The sequence below is a fragment of the Leptopilina boulardi genome, unplaced genomic scaffold (genome assembly GCF_019393585.1).
Source record: "Leptopilina boulardi isolate dan_hultmark-lab unplaced genomic scaffold, ZJU_Lbou_2.1 LbouV2_278, whole genome shotgun sequence".
NCBI lineage: Eukaryota > Metazoa > Arthropoda > Insecta > Hymenoptera > Figitidae > Leptopilina > Leptopilina boulardi.
Window position 1 is genome coordinate 3,421,976 of NW_026137838.1, and position 17,001 is coordinate 3,438,976.

The following is a 17,001-nucleotide window of genomic DNA, read 5'->3' on the forward strand; positions in this document are numbered from 1 at the left end:
TTTTTAATTAGAATTTTTAGGCTGACTAAAACTATTTTTTACTACTGAAATTAATCTCATAAAAATTTACTTTTTGTTTGACTGAAACTGACTTTTACTACTGATACGCCTGACTCAAAAATACTTTTACTACTGAACAATAAATTTTCAATTACAAACTCTTCTGTCTGACTAAAACCGAGTTTTACTACTGAAACTAAAAATCTTCGGAAAATTTTAAATGTTCTGTCTGACGAAAATTGACTTTTACTACTGATAAGTTAGACTAAAAAATAATACTGCTGAGCAACAAATTTCCAATTATAAACTCTCCTGGCTGACTAAAACTAAATTTTACTACTGAAAATCTTACTAAATTCTAATTGTTCTGTCTGACTATAATTTACTTTTACTACTGATAAGTCTTACTAAAACACACTTCTACTACTGGGACAAGAATTTATAAATAGAATTTTTAGGCTGACTAAAACTATTTGTTACTACTGAAATTAATCTCATAAAAATTTACTTTCTGTTTGACTGAAACTGACTTTTACTACTAATACGCCTGACTCAAAAATACTTTTTCTACTGAACAATTAATTTTCAATTACAAACTCTTCTGTCTGACAAAAACCGAGTTTTACTACTGAAACTAAAAATATTCGGAAAATTTTAAATGTTCTGTCTGACTAAAATTGATTTTTACTACTGATAAGTCAGACTAAAAATTAATACTACTCAGCGACAAATTTTCAATTATAAACTCTCCTGTCTGACTAAAACCGAGTTTTACTACTAAAACTGAAAATTTTCGTACAATATTAATTTTTTGTTCTGTCTGACTATTACTGAATTTTACTACTGATAAGTAGTATTAATTTTTGTGTCCACTAATTCTGACCATGACTACTAATAAAAAAAATTAAATTTTCTGCTGAATTACAAATAATTCTGCGCGAAAAAAACAAAATTTTTATGAACAAATTTTTTTTTTACACATATTACTTTTTTGTTTTAATGTAAAACACTTGAACAGCGCGAGTCTTAAAGGGTTAAAGAAAGCCTTAACCTAGAATAGTTTGTGCTTGTTTAATCGATAAACAATCTACTAACCGAGGGGCTTATTTGTCTTTTTTATCGAAAGCTCTCAACTAAATTTGCTCTCTTTTTTTTGTATGCTTAAATAAATTTCCAACTGTTGAAAAGATATGAGTTATGTTTCTGTTTGTTTTTTTTTTGTAAGTAATTTTAAATTAACATGAATCGATTGTTTGCATTTACTTTCTATTTTTATTTTTTCCTATATATAAATAAGGGCAACACTATTTTTTCTGCTTTTTTTTTTTAATTATTATATTTTCAATTATTAACATTCTATTTATATATTTACAAAATTTTACTACGGTAGAAATAATAATAATTAACAAATATTTAGCGGGTAACCTTTTAATTATGTAAAACACAAAGGGGGAACTGTTTTCATCGTTTACTAATTACGTTAAATATTTACCGGTCAACATTGAAGGAAGAGAAAATAAAAATTTAAAAAAAAGGAATAAAAATAAATTTTGTTTATTATGATAATATATTTTTAACAATGTTTTTAATTTAATAAATTAAATGATTAATAAAAATTTTAATAAAATTGAGGAAAAAAAATGAAATGGGAAAAACAGATTTGATTGCATCGTTGACGGTTAATTTAACCGCAAAATGTTTTGCTAGCAAAGTAATTGGAAATCTTCATTAAATATTTGATTCTCGAAAAAAAGTACCATTTTTAATTAAATTGAGACAATAATTTCATGAAAATATTTTTTGTTTACAAACGTGAAATTTTTTTTTTCAAATATAATATAATTTAGTTATATAAAAAAAAAGAATCGTTTTGGGCTATTTGTAATTTTTTTTTTTTTAAGTACAAGTTGATTTAATTTTTTTTTGATTTACAAAAATATTTTTTTTATTGTCACTTGTTTAATTGAAAAAAAATAACAAGACAATAGCAATAAATAATCTAGCAAATAGTACAATTAAATACACACACGGGAATTAATTTTCAGAATATATGCGCATGTATTTTTAAAGAACACACTTCATTTAACAAGGAAAATGGCATTAGCGAAAAAAAAAATGAAAAAAAAAAAAAAATTGAAAAGATACGATCCGTCAGTATTTGTCGCTATGAAATACGTTCGGTATTGTGAAAAAATATTCACGTTCAATTTATATAGCAAATTAGGTGGAATAAATTTTTGTCTCACACTGGTGACCTACTTTTTCTATCATAGCTTGCAACGATATTGATTTCTCTTGTTAAAAAGAAATGATTCACAGTTTTCAATTTTACCCCACAATATTTTTTTTCAATTTTATTTTTTTCTTTTATTTTTGCAACGACAACGACGACGACGACGACGAGCCTTCTGGTGCTAGACTTTACGCTTCGCTCGTTTTATTCTCTGGCATTAATTGGGCTACTGGTAACAATCTACAAAGCAGAGAAAAGTCACTTTTTTAAATGAGCCCTTTTTTTAACAATTAAAATCCTAAAAATTTATACAATTCTTCTTTTTTTTTGGGAGGGTGTTGAAATTTTTTTTCATATATAATTATTGAGTTTCTACGAATGAATAATGTGTTTATTTCAATATCAAGTACAAAAGATTTTTTTTTTTTTTTTTTTTTGACCTCCTCGCAAAAGAAAAGGGCTTGATAAAAGCGACACGTAGATGTAAAATTGATAAAGTTGATCTCTGTCATGAACCGAGTGCAATTAACATTAATATACTTTCAAAGCTTTGTCACTAATTGCAGATTTCAACATATATATACAGTCGCCATATATACTCATTAGCATTTCATCACTTGACCTGTAATGTATTCGTGATATAGATCCTTCAACAATGAATTTTTTTTTTTGCTTTATTATTCAAACATGACGTTGAAATAAGTGTCGCATAATATAATGTCCGACTGGAAAATTGGTGACAAAAATAACCATATTTTGCTCTATATTACAAAGAGAAAAAAATTCTATCGATGCTGTGGTTTTATAGAATTCTGTTAGATTTTTTCTTGGTGGATTGCAAATGTAGTTATTTATATTATCGACTGTCGATACAGTGACATTGGGGAAATTTATTTTACCGACTGATGATCGTTGTAGAAATCTGTTGCAATTGCAATTATTTTTATTACCGACTGTTGATATTAGAGAATTTTATTTTACCGACCGATGATCATTGTGGAAATCTGTTGCAATTGCAATTATTTTTATTACCGACTGTTGATATTAGAGAATTTTATTTTACCGACCGATGATCATTGTTGAAATCTGTTGCAATTGCAATTATTTTTATTACCGACTGTTGATATTAGAGAAATTTATTTTACCGACCGATGATCATTGTTGAAATCTGTTGCAATTGCAATTATTTTTATTACCGACTGTTGATATTAGAGAATTTTATTTTACCGACCGATGATCATTGTTGAAATCTGTTGCAATTGCAATTATTTTTATTACCGACTGTTGATATTAGAGAAATTTATTTTACCGACTGTTGATATTAGAGAAATTTATTTTACCGACCGATGATAATTGTGGAAATCTGTTGCAATTGCAATTATTTTTATTACCGACTGTTGATATTAGAGAAATTTATTTTACCGACTGTTGATATTAGAGAAATTTATTTTACCGACCGATGATAATTGTGGAAATCTGTTGCAATTGCAATTATTTTTATTACCGACTGTTGATATTAGAGAAATTTATTTTACCGACTGTTGATATTAGAGAAATTTATTTTACCGACCGATGATCATTGTAGAAATTTCTATTACCGATCTATGATAAAAGGACGAAAAGATCGTTTCTTTTTTCAATAATTTAGTTTTTTTTTGAACTTTTGAGTTTTAGTTACCAGAATTTTTTCTAATAAAAAAAAAAAAATAGAAATATTTTAACTTACGAATATCGAATGTTTCGACATGAAAAATAGAGCCCAGTAGTGTCAGCAGTATACAGATCCCGGGCAATGTTGATAGGCGATCAGTCTTCATGTTCTGCTGCACCGAAAAAGTCTTCAGGAGATCATAAGGCCAATAACTAGAAAATAAAGAGAAGAGATTATTTTGTAACTAATCGTGCATCTGTTGCTGAGTACAAGATGAAAGAGTAGTAAAGTGAAATAGAAGGGGAAAAGTATTATCTGTCGAGAGATTAATGACTAACCAGCAGGGTTGTAGGTAAAGTGCGCTCTTAGTTTTCCTATACCTACTTTAGTCGTTGGAAATAATTACTCTTTGAAAAATAAAAAGTCTTAACGATCGTTGTCGAAAAACATTTTCATAATTACTCATCTTGAAATATTTGATTTTTTCAAATTTAATTAACATTATAATTTTTTTTTTGGGCAATAAATTGGTTAAGTTAAAATTTTCAATAGTAGGTTATATATGTATATACAAAATAAAAATAATACTATTTATCGTATTTATAAGAAATTTTGTACAAAAATATATATATATTCTTTATATTTTCTTTAACCATGACATATGTGTATAAAAGTATAAAGTTTCTAATAGTTTTCAAAGACGTAAAGAAAGTTTTTCGAAACATTTTTATGTTGTCGTATATGTCACCATATAGTAAATTTTTACTACTTTGGAATTCATGAAGGAAATTTTCTCAAGTTATTGTTCAGAATTTTCTTTTTTTTTTCCAAAAAAAGAAAATATATTTTATTTCGAAAAAATATTTTCACTTTATAAAACTCTTTAAAAGTCACTTTTAAAAAGGAAGATTTGAGAAATAAATTTTTTTCCCACCCACTTTATTTGAAAAGAAAATTAAATGTGAAAAAAATATTCTCTGGATATTTTTTTTAATTTTTTCCCAAAAAAAAGTTTCTTCTTTTATAATAATATTAATTTTTTTATTAAAAATTTTTTAAATATCTTTTGATAATTGAATTAGAAAAATACGATTTTCTCATTACTCATTTGGTAAATTATCCATTAAAATAAAATGGTAAATGCTTTCAAAAATTTTTGGCACGTTATTTGAGTCTTAAAATTTCTCACTAAATATATAGTGCGCGCATAATTTTCAAGAGTTAATTTAAGATCCAGACGACTTGGGAAAATTGTCATTCGTTTTCTAGTTGGTAATGAAATCGAGGTTAATTTCTGTGTCAAGGGACGTGAGATGGCAAAGGAACGAAGTCTTGAAGGGTGTGGGGAGGGGGGGGGGCAGAGAGAAGGGGGTCGACGCGCTTTAACTCAGAGGTGGCAAAGCCCTCAGGGTTGAATTTTAGACGTTGGATCGTGACCTGATCTTTGGGTCACGTATCTTTCCTAAAGATCTTCAGAGGTCCACATATTTTTTCGATGAGCAACTTTGCGGTGACAATTTTCCCAAGCGAAAGTAGACGAGGAAAAAAAAAAAAACAAAGCTAAATTTTTGGTGGAAAAAGAAAAAAAAATCCCCCCCCCCTTTTTTTCTTGGCACAGTTTTATTTTGACCAGTCAGCTTGAATTGTATATACGTGTGTCGCGTTGAGAAACACACTGTTGTGTGGACTGTGTGAAGTAACTCGTAATCGAGTCCTCACCCAATTAGCCCCAACCTAACACCCTCCCTCACCCTTATACACCTTTATGGAGAGAAAACCTCTAAGCTCTCTTTCCCTTTCGCTAGTTTACTTGGCTACTAATTTTCTCTTTTTCTCTCTTGCTCTCTCTCTTTTAGTCTAACCAGAATCGTATTTGTCTGACCGAAGAAGTATTTGTCTGCCCTTTACGGTCTTTTTTTTTTTTACTGCGTTCGGAAATGGCTTTTACGGTCACGCGAATAGACACTAAGGATTTCTTTTAATTGAGACGTTGGCTGCGTTGCTCTACCTGTTTTCTCAGAAGGGTCTATACATTAATGTAATCGAATTTTTTTTTTCTGTTTTAGGAAAATGTGTTTTATTTTTTTTTTATCTAAAATTAAATATTCTTTAATAATAATAAATATATTTTATTTTTGTAAATATACTAGAAAATAGTAAACACTTAAATAGTAAATAATAAACTAGTAAATAGTAAAGTAAATAAATATTTTATTTTTGTAAATATACTAGTAAATAGTAACGAAGTAAATAGTAAACTAGTAGATAGTAAATAATAAACTAGTAAAAAGTAACGTAGTAAATAGTAACGTAGTGGATAGTAAATAAGAAACTAGTAAATAGTTAGATAGCAAATAGTAACGTAGTAAATAGTAACGTAGCAAATAGTAAACTAGTAAATAGTAGCGTAGTAGATAGTAAATAAGAAACTAGTAACTAGTTAGATAGCAAATAGTAACGTAGTAAATAGTAAACTAGCAGATAGTAAATAATAACCTAGTAAATAGTAACGTAGCAAATAGTAACGTAGTAAATAGTAACGTAGTAAATAGTAAAGTAGTAAATAGTAAACTAGTAGATAGTAAATAATGAACTAGTAAATAGTAAAGTAAATAAATTTTTTATTTTTGTAAATATGCTACACGGAGAAAAAAGATTTCTTTTATAAAGTAACTTTTACTACTTTCAGAGTAAAACTGGACCAACTCGAAGTTTCTGCGCATCTCTGGCAATTTTTACTCCAAAAATAGTAAAATTTACTCTAGAAATAGTAAAACTTACTACGGAAACAGTAAAATTTACTACAGAAATAATAAATTTTACTATTTTTGGAGTAAAAATTGCCAGAGATGCGCAGAAACTTCGAGTTGGTCCAGTTTTACTCTGAAAGTAGTAAAAATTACTTTTTCTTTTTCTCCGTGTAGTAAATAGTAAACTCTTAAATAGTAAACTAGTAGATAGTAAATAATAACCTAGTAAATAGTAACGTAGTAGATAGTAAATAATAAACTAGTAAATAGTAAGGTAGCAAATAGTAACGTAGTAAATACTAACGTAGTAAATAGTAACGTAGTAAATAGTAAACTAGTAGATAGTAAATAATAACCAAGTAAATAGTAACGTAGTAAATAGTAAACTAGTAGATAGTAAATAATAACCTAGTAAATAGTAACGTAGTAAATAGTAAACTAGTAAATAGTAACGTAGCAAATAGTAACGTAGTAAATAGTAAACTAGTAGATAGTAAATAATAAACTAGTAAATAGTAAGGTAGTAAATAGTAACGTAGTAAATAGTAAACTAGTAGATAATAAATAATAACCTAGTAAATAGTAACGTAGTAAATAGTAACGTAGTAAATAGTAAACAAGTACATAATAAATAGTAACGTAGTAAATAGTAACGTAGTAAATAGTAGCGTAGTAAATAGTAAACTAGTAGATAGTAAATAATAACCTAGTAAATAGTAACGTAGTAAATAGTAACGTAGCAAATAGTAAACTAGTAAATAGTAAATAATAACCTAGTAAATAGTAGCGTAGTAGATAGTAAATAAGAAACTAGTAACTAGTTAGATAGCAAATAGTAACGTAGTAAATAGTAAACTAGCAGATAGTAAATAATAACCTAGTAAATAGTAACGTAGCAAATAGTAACGTAGTAAATAGTAACGTAGTAAATAGTAAAGTAGTAAATAGTAAACTAGTAGATAGTAAATAATGAACTAGTAAATAGTAAAGTAAATAAATTTTTTATTTTTGTAAATATGCTAGTAAATAGTAAACTCTTAAATAGTAAACTAGTAGATAGTAAATAATAACCTAGTAAATAGTAACGTAGTAGATAGTAAATAATAAACTAGTAAATAGTAAGGTAGCAAATAGTAACGTAGTAAATAGTAAACTAGTAGATAGTAAATAATAACCAAGTAAATAGTAACGTAGTAAATAGTAAACTAGTAAATAGTAACGTAGCAAATAGTAACGTAGTAAATAGTAAACTAGTAGATAGTAAATAATAAACTAGTAAATAGTAAGGTAGTAAATAGTAACGTAGTAAATAGTAAACTAGTAGATAATAAATAATAACCTAGTAAATAGTAACGTAGTAAATAGTAACGTAGTAAATAGTAACGTAGTAAATAGTAAACAAGTAGATAATAAATAGTAACGTAGTAAATAGTAACGTAGTAAACAGTAGCGTAGTAAATAGTAAACTAGTAGATAGTAAATAATAACCTAGTAAATAGTAACGTAGTAAATAGTAACGTAGCAAATAGTAAACTAGTAAATAGTAAATAATAACCTAGTAAATAGTAGCGTAGTAGATAGTAAATAAGAAACTAGTAACTAGTTAGATAGCAAATAGTAACGTAGTAAATAGTAACGTAGTAAATAGTAAACAAGTAGATAATAAATAGTAACGTAGTAAATAGTAACGTAGTAAACAGTAGCGTAGTAAATAGTAAACTAGTAGATAGTAAATAATAACCTATACTCTGTCCATCGAGAGTTTGCCCTCGGAAAACGACGAGTTTTAGTCATTTTCGCGCAGAACATCATAAAAATGAAAGAGTTGGCGGAGTTTTGAAATAAGGACCGCCTTTTGTGAAAAAAATGTTAATTTTAGACTTGGTTCAAAATATGGTTTAAATTGTCACTTCTAATCCCCAGTCGTCCGTGCGTTCACAAGTCCCAAGTTTATGAGGGTCCTAATAAACTGCACGTTACAGTGCAATAAAAATTTTAAAGAATTTTAGTTTTACAGATAATTAATTTTGAACAATATATTCGGAATCTGCAAATTCTCACGATTCTAATGATATGTAATAGTTTTGCAAAACAAGAATCCCTGCAATTGTTATTAATGTTTCATTTGATTCTAGTTCAGAAAGTGAATAAAGAAAAATATTTGTGTATATTGTATGTTAAACAAATTATATGTTTTATTGTGGGGGTATTTACTCGCGTATTAGTGCACAATTATCTTGTAATAGTCGTAATACTTCGTAATAAGTGTAATAATGACATCAAGAGTGTAAACTCAAGATGCACTTAATAAAAATTTTAATTACAGTGAATGACTTAATTGTTATTATGTATATCAATTAATTAATCATAATTAAAAATACAACCTTACATTAATAATTAAGTTAAATTAAAAGTTTATACTAAATTCTAAAAAGCTATGTGTACATACAAACATTTCATTAATCACTGAATTTGTGAATTATTTAAATTTTAATGTATTATAGTTAAACAACATACTGTTGAAATCACAATAAAATGAGGATTTCAAAAATAACATTTTTAATTTTGTAAGAACAAAATTAAAAAACTTTGTATTTTTTATTAAGTGATTACCATTTGAATGTCCCTTGTTAGGTATAAAGGTCATAAATTACCCTTTGACTCGTGAGGGCCTAAGACCGTGTGGAAAGGTAGGAGACCGAAACGATTGTTATTGGCTATTTTTCCGATGAAAAAAATTACGGAAACGCCATTTTTAAGTTTTTCAACGCCCTCAGAGAAAAAAACTGCGCGACCGAGGGCAAACTCTCGATGGACAGAGTATAGTAAATAGTAACGTAGTAAATAGTAACGTAGCAAATAGTAAACTAGTAAATAGTAAATAATAACCTAGTAAATAGTAGCGTAGTAGATAGTAAATAAGAAACTAGTAACTAGTTAGATAGCAAATAGTAACGTAGTAAATAGTAAACTAGCAGATAGTAAATAATAACCTAGTAAATAGTAACGTAGCAAATAGTAACGTAGTAAATAGTAACGTAGTAAATAGTAAAGTAGTAAATAGTAAACTAGTAGATAGTAAATAATGAACTAGTAAATAGTAAAGTAAATAAATTTTTTATTTTTGTAAATATGCTAGTAAATAGTAAACTCTTAAATAGTAAACTAGTAGATAGTAAATAATAACCTAGTAAATAGTAACGTAGTAGATAGTAAATAATAAACTAGTAAATAGTAAGGTAGCAAATAGTAACGTAGTAAATACTAACGTAGTAAATAGTAACGTAGTAAATAGTAAACTAGTAGATAGTAAATAATAACCAAGTAAATAGTAACGTAGTAAATAGTAAACTAGTAGATAGTAAATAATAACCTAGTAAATAGTAACGTAGTAAATAGTAAACTAGTAAATAGTAACGTAGCAAATAGTAACGTAGTAAATAGTAAACTAGTAGATAGTAAATAATAAACTAGTAAATAGTAACGTAGTAAATAGTAAACTAGTAGATAATAAATAGTAACGTAGTAAATAGTAACGTAGTAAATAGTAGCGTAGTAAATAGTAAACTAGTAGATAGTAAATAATAACCTAGTAAATAGTAACGTAGCAAATAGTAACGTAGTAAATAGTAAACTAGTAGATAGTAAATAATAAATTAGTAAATAGTAAGGTAGTAAATAGTAACGTAGTAAATAGTAAACAAGTAGATAATAAATAGTAACGTAGTAAATAGTAAACTAGTAGATAATAAATAATAACCTAGTAAATAGTAACGCAGTAAATAGTAACGTAGTAAATAGTAACGTAGTAAATAGTAACGTAGTAAATAGTAAACAAGTAGATAATAAATAGTAACGTAGTAAATAGTAACGTAGAAAATAGTAGCGTAGTAAATAGTAAACTAGTAAATAGTAAAATAAAAATAGTAAAAAAAAGTAAAATAAAAATAATATACCAAAAGTAGTAAAAATAATAGCAAATTAAAAATAGTAAAATAAAAATTGTAAAACAAAACTAGGAAATAATAGTAAAATAAAAATACAATAATAAAATAATTAAATTCATAATTTTCGTCTTTGTTATAAAAAAATATTTTCTTTTACATAGATTACAGAAATGATCTAGACTATACAAAAAAAAACAGTAAAAAGAGCATGTAGAATTTTTATAGATTGCTCTCTATTTCCAATAGAAAAAAAAATGTGATCCAACAAATTCTTATTGTCCTCTCAATTCTTCGTGTATGATTTCATTGATTCATTCGTATAGTTGAGCTCGTAAAGATTTTCGATTGATTCGCAAACCACAGCAAAAGAATAGAAGTTCTTCTTGACTCTCAGAGTTTATATAGATAGAACTTTTGCCACACAGATTGTCGAAAAGTCACTCGGAACTTCCAAATCACCAGTCTTTTCTCATAAAACGAAGAAAACCCTGTTTTATATATATATATATATATATACACTAACCCCGCGAAGCTCTTCATCTTTACTCAAACGATGTCGGCCATCTCGCTTCAATGCATTTTGTCGCTTAGTCCCATGATCCGAATTATATTCAGAAGGAAATATCAAGCTTGATAATCCGAAACGTTCGGAAAACTTTTACTTGATTTTATGAACTATTAAAGTTTTATTAAAGGTTTATTATACAAAGTGTATGTATATATTTAATTCAGAGTTTTTATTATATTAATTGCATTATAGAATTCTTTAAATATTTAAATATTTTCATTAGAATATTTTACGAATTTTCTTCATAGGTGACTTTAATATATATAATATATATATAGGAAAATAACAAATAAAGTTTCGTTTTTTTATTCATTCAACATTTTATTCCTGAGGAATGAAATCACGAAGGTCGTTTCTCTCTAATCGAAATTCGTTTTCATTTCTTACTCGATTCGATTCCATCTGCTGATCGCGTTTTCAGTTTCAAGATATGTGTATGTGGCACAGTCGCCATTTTCTGAGATACCGTTTTCTTGCCTTCGGAAACAAAGACAATTTGCCAGAATAGCGTTTTTCCTCTTTAATTCACTATTTTAGTGTAAAATTGTCATTTCCTCGTAAATTTCTTTTTTTTTTATCTTTCAAATCTCATTTCTTTTCTCTCCAATTTTTTTTTTTATTTATCTTTGGGAAAAAAAATTGAAACCATATAGTATGTAATTTTTTTTTTAATTTTATCATTATTTTTTACATTTAAAACATATTTGAAAAATAGTAAACTATTAAAATCTTTAACTATTCAACTATTTAACTATTTAACTTTTTATTTATTTTATATTTATTTATTTATTATATATATATATATATATATATATTTTTATTATATATAAATTTGTTATTAAAAGAGGATTGCCAATTTAGGCCCTATTTGGGGAAAACTGATCAGGGCCTTGTCAGTTTTCTAGAAAGTATATATTTTGTAAGATATTATTTATAATTATATTGAAAACATATTTTATTTACATTTTTTTTAAACAAGGAAAACTATCGAGGCCCTGATCAGAGTCCTATTTTAAAGCTAGTGAATACCCTATTTGGGGTTGCGGTAGGGAATTCTAGTCAAACCCCCAAAATAAAAAAAAATCAAAGTATAAATGATTTATTGATAATAATATTTTTATAAAAAGGAATCTTAAAAACTTAATTTAGTTACATTTTCTTCGAAAAAGGGAAAACTTGTCAGGCCCTGACTAAATCCTCACTTCCGGTGTAGAAATTGTCCTACTAGGGCTCTAGTAGGGAATGAAACGCCACGCCTGATCAGGGCAACCAGAAAATGTATATTTCCTAATTAGGGCCACATCAGACTTGGCGTTTCATTCCCTAATAGGGCGGCACGATTTGGCCCCCATTTTGGCCACGGCAAAAATTCTACACGAGTTTAAATAGGGAAAAATTTACTTTTCCGTATAAAAAAATAAATTAAAATATATTTTTATCTTTTTTTTTTAAAGTAAAATTAATTTTTGAATTTGTTCTCATTTTGAGATTTTATTTTTTTGCGGTGTTAAATTTTAACGAAAGCTTTCCTTTTGAATTAAATGGAAAATGATAAATTTTCCACTTTTGATAAAAAAAAGGCATCGAGTCAAATTCGACTGCTCATAAGATGTTGGAAGCAACAATAGAGTTTGAAAGCAATGTAGCTCATATCTTATCGTAAAAGCACATATATACATAGAAGCATCTTTAGAAGGAGGAAAATTTGCTCGTTCAAGATGACGCGTATGCCTCGGTCGGTAGCAATGACTTATGTACACCCCCTTCCGACTATTCGACGTCTCCGCACACAAACCCACATTCACACCTCATACATTCACTCTCTTTCTCTCTCTCTCTCTCTCTCTCTCTCTCTCTCTCTGTGTATCGTACTCGTATCTCGCGTTTCATGCGGCCCTTTTTGCACGGAATATTCTCAGCTACCGAGGCTCTAACGCCTTATACAAACAGGCTGGCGTTATCTTGCCGGAAGCGGGCGACAAGGAGGCTTGAGGCGAAAGAGGGTGGAAGGGGGGGGCATGATGATGTGGGGCTACAGGAAGAGATGCCGAAGTAGGAACGAGAAAAGAAGAAGGGGGGCAATACCATTAGACGCGAACGAAAGACCGTGCTTCCGTCTCTCATATTTGCGATAGCTTAAAATCGTACTCTACGTGCGATAATAAGAAATGATATAGGTCCTCATTTAAAAGTAGTTTTTACCACATTTTTTTCCACCTTTAATTATACCTCGTATTTTTGTCTTTTAAATTAGTTTCAACTTTAATTTTAAAATCTTTTATATTTTTGCCCAGGTAGAAAAATTAACATTACTAACGTTACTAATATTACTAACGTTAGTACCTATAAAAAAAAATTAAGAAAATGTTTCTAAATTGTATTTTTGCAGAAACTTGTCGAAATTCGACCACCAGGAAGTATTTAATGTTCTTACCCGCACTTTTTATAATTTTCATTTCTATTATCACTTTCAATTTTTTATTTTGATTACCGTTTCCACTTTCACTTTTTCTAATTCTCATTTGCACTTCCATTCCCACTTCCACTCTTTCTAATTTTTATTCTCACTTTTCTTTTTCTAATTTTCATTCCCACTTCTACTCCCATTTTTTCCACTTTCTAATTTTCATTAGCTGTTGCCATTTCGACTAAAACTCTTTCTAATTTCCATTTACACAACCATTTCCACTTTTTTTTAATTACCATGGATGGAAATTAGAAAAAGTGAAAGTGATAATGAAAATTTAAAAAATTAGGAATGGAAGTGGGAGTGAAAATATAAAAAAGTTGTAATGAAAATAAAAAAGTGGAAGATGAAATGGGAATGAAAATTGGAACAAGTGAAAGTGTGAATGTGAATTAGAAAAAGTGGAAGTGGCAATGAGTATAAAAAAGTGGAAATGGAAATGGGAATGAAAATTAGAAAAAGTGGAAGTGGAAATGGGAATGAAAATTAGAAAAAGTGGAAGTGAAGTAGGAATGAGAATTAGAAAGAGTAGAAGTGAGAATGGAAGTGCGAATGAGAATTAGAAAAAGTATAAGTGGAAACGGGAATGGGAATGAAAATTAGAAAAAGTGGAAGTGGAAATGGGAATGAAAATTAGAAAAAGTGGAAGTGAAGTAGGAATGAGAATTAGAAAGATTAGAAGTGAGAATGGAAGGGCGAATGAGAATTAGAAAAAGTATAAGTGGAAATGGGAATGGGAATGAAAATTAGAAAAAGTGGAAGTGATGTAGGAATGAGAATTAGAAAGAGTAGAAGTGAGAATGGAAGTGCGAATGAGAATTAGAAAAAGTATAAGTGGAAATGGGAATGGGAATGAAAATTAGAAAAAGTGGAAGTGGAAATGGGAATGAAAATTAGAAAAAGTGGAAGTGGCAATGAGTATAAAAAAGTGGAAGTGGAAATGGGAATGAAAATTAGAAAAAGTGGAAGTGAAGTAGGAATGAGAATTAGAAAAAGTATAAGTGGAAATGGGAATGAAAATTATAAAAAGTTTAAGTGGAAGTGAAAGTGGTAATGGGAAAGTAGTGGCAAAGTTTCTGTGAAAATATATTTTAGAAACTCTTAATTTTTTTATAGATACTAACGTTAGTAACATTAGTAATGTTAGTAACATTAGTAACGTTAGTAACGTTAATTTTTTCACCTGGGTGTGATAAAAGTATTGATTCTTTTTTTATTTGACAAATTTTGGTAATAATTTTGATTTCTTTTAATTATATTTCGTAGCGCATAGGTAAAAAGTAATCTGTTCGTGACAAGTTGAAAATTTTGAAATAGAATTAACACAAAAAGCTTGTTTTAATAATAATAACTTCATAGGAAAATTAAGCAAAAAAAAAAAAAAGAAACATTTATTTTAAGAACAAGGTTAATTACTAATTAACTGAATTAGCACAAAGGTAAGAGAAATGAAAATGTTTCTCAACTCTCTGTATATATGTTGGCAAAACATATTTAAATAACAATTTAAAGTGGCACAATCTCTTTAGTTTCATGAACGACAGTTTGTGACATAAATTTTAAAATAACTATTTTTATCCAAAAAAAAAGAGAGTTAAAACGTGAAAGTTCTTTAAAATGAAGACAACACGTGTGGATGACACGCGACCAACGTTTTATTCTGTTTCTCTCTCCTATTCTTTTTTTTTCTGCAAACATTTAAGTAAATAAATTACAAAGACAAAACAGAATTCTAGCAATTTTATGAATATTTTTCAAAAACCTGGGAAATAATGAAGTTGTTTAAAAAAATATAGAATTTTTTTTTTCTTCGTTCACACTGATTTAAAACCACTTTTTCCTAATTTATTCGGAAATTTCTTTTTCTTCTATTTCCTACCTTTACTTCCGATAGCTTTCTCCCTTAACCCCCTTTTTCTACGTTTCCCCTTCGCGCCCCCTCCCCCCCTCTGCCACAGACCTTCTCTGTACTTTCCGTGACGGCGTCGGTCTGGATTGCAAACTGGCTATTCTCATGTTAATTCCTTTCTTTAGACGTAGATGGTCAGCAGCCGCGCATTTACAATGGTAATTTGAAAAGCACGGTTTTCCCTCAACTCCGAAAGGATCATTTTTGATCATTTCTTGATGAAAAGATTCGTTGATGCGAACATAAGAACCTAGTCAGTTGTTCGACATTATATTTTACACTCTCTTTTTGAAATTTGTATAAGGTGTTACTTTTTTTGACAGGTGACACAATTAGGGAAAAAAATAAATTCGTTCTGTCTGACTAAAATGGACTTTTACTACTGAAAATTAGAATTTGGAGAAATTTTTAAGTCTGACTACAATTGACTTCTACTACTGAGAATAAAATTAAATTATTTGGTCTGACTGCAACTTACTTTGACTACTAATATAAATATTACAAGAAATTAATTCGTTCTGTTTGACTAAAATTGCCTTTTACTACTGAAAATTATAATTACTAAAAAGCTTAACGTCTGACTAAAATTGACTCTCACTACTGATTTTAAAATTAAATTAATTGGTCTGACTTTAACTTACCACGACTACTGATCCAAAAATTACAAGAATTTTTTACGTTCTGTCTGACTAAAATTGCATTTTACTACTTAAAATTGCGTAAGGGTTTATTGTTTGACTAAAATTGACTTTTACTACTTATATTAAAATTAAATTTCTTGGTGTGACTACAAATTACTTCGATTATTGATACAAAAATGACAAGAAATTAATTCGTTCTGTCTGAATAAAACTGTCTTTTACTAGTGAAAATTAGAATTAGGAGAGATTTTTAAGTCTGACTACAATTGACTTCTACTACTGATAATAAAATTAAATTATTTGGTCTTACTACGACTGACTACGACTACTGATGCAAAAATTACATAAATTTTATACGTTCTGTTTGACTAAAACTGTATTTTACTACTAAAAATTATAATTACTAGTGAGCTTAATGTCTGATTAAAATTGACTCTTACTACTGATATATTATTTGGTCTCACTGAGCCTCATTTTTACTGCTAACATTAAAATCACTAGAATTTAATTCGTTGTCCGACTAAAACTGCATTTTACTACTGAAAATTATAATTACAAAAGGGTTCATTGTCTGACTGAAATTGACTATTACTACTGATATTAAAATTAAATCACTTGGTCTGACAGAAACTTATTATGACTACTGATACAAAAATTACAAGAATTTTTTACGTTCTGTCTGACTAAAATTGCATTTTACTACTTAGAATTACGTAAGGGTTTATCGTTTGACTAAAATTGACTTTTACTACTTATATTAAAACTAAATTTCTTGGTGTGACTGCAATTTACTTTGACTACTAATACAAAAATTTAAAAAATTTAATTTGTTATG

At 28.0% G+C, this 17,001-nt stretch overlaps 1 protein-coding gene across 1 annotated transcript in view; it reads right to left on the minus strand.

The window, feature by feature from the left end:
* Positions 1-17,001, minus strand: part of LOC127281959 (discoidin domain-containing receptor 2-like) — an 85,594-nt gene that overhangs the window by 42,527 nt on the left and 26,066 nt on the right. The window contains exon 2 of the mRNA XM_051305985.1: positions 3,960-4,096. Within this exon, the coding sequence (XP_051161942.1) occupies positions 3,960-4,050 (91 nt within the window). The 5' untranslated portion in view covers positions 4,051-4,096. The remainder of the gene's footprint in view (positions 1-3,959; positions 4,097-17,001) is intronic.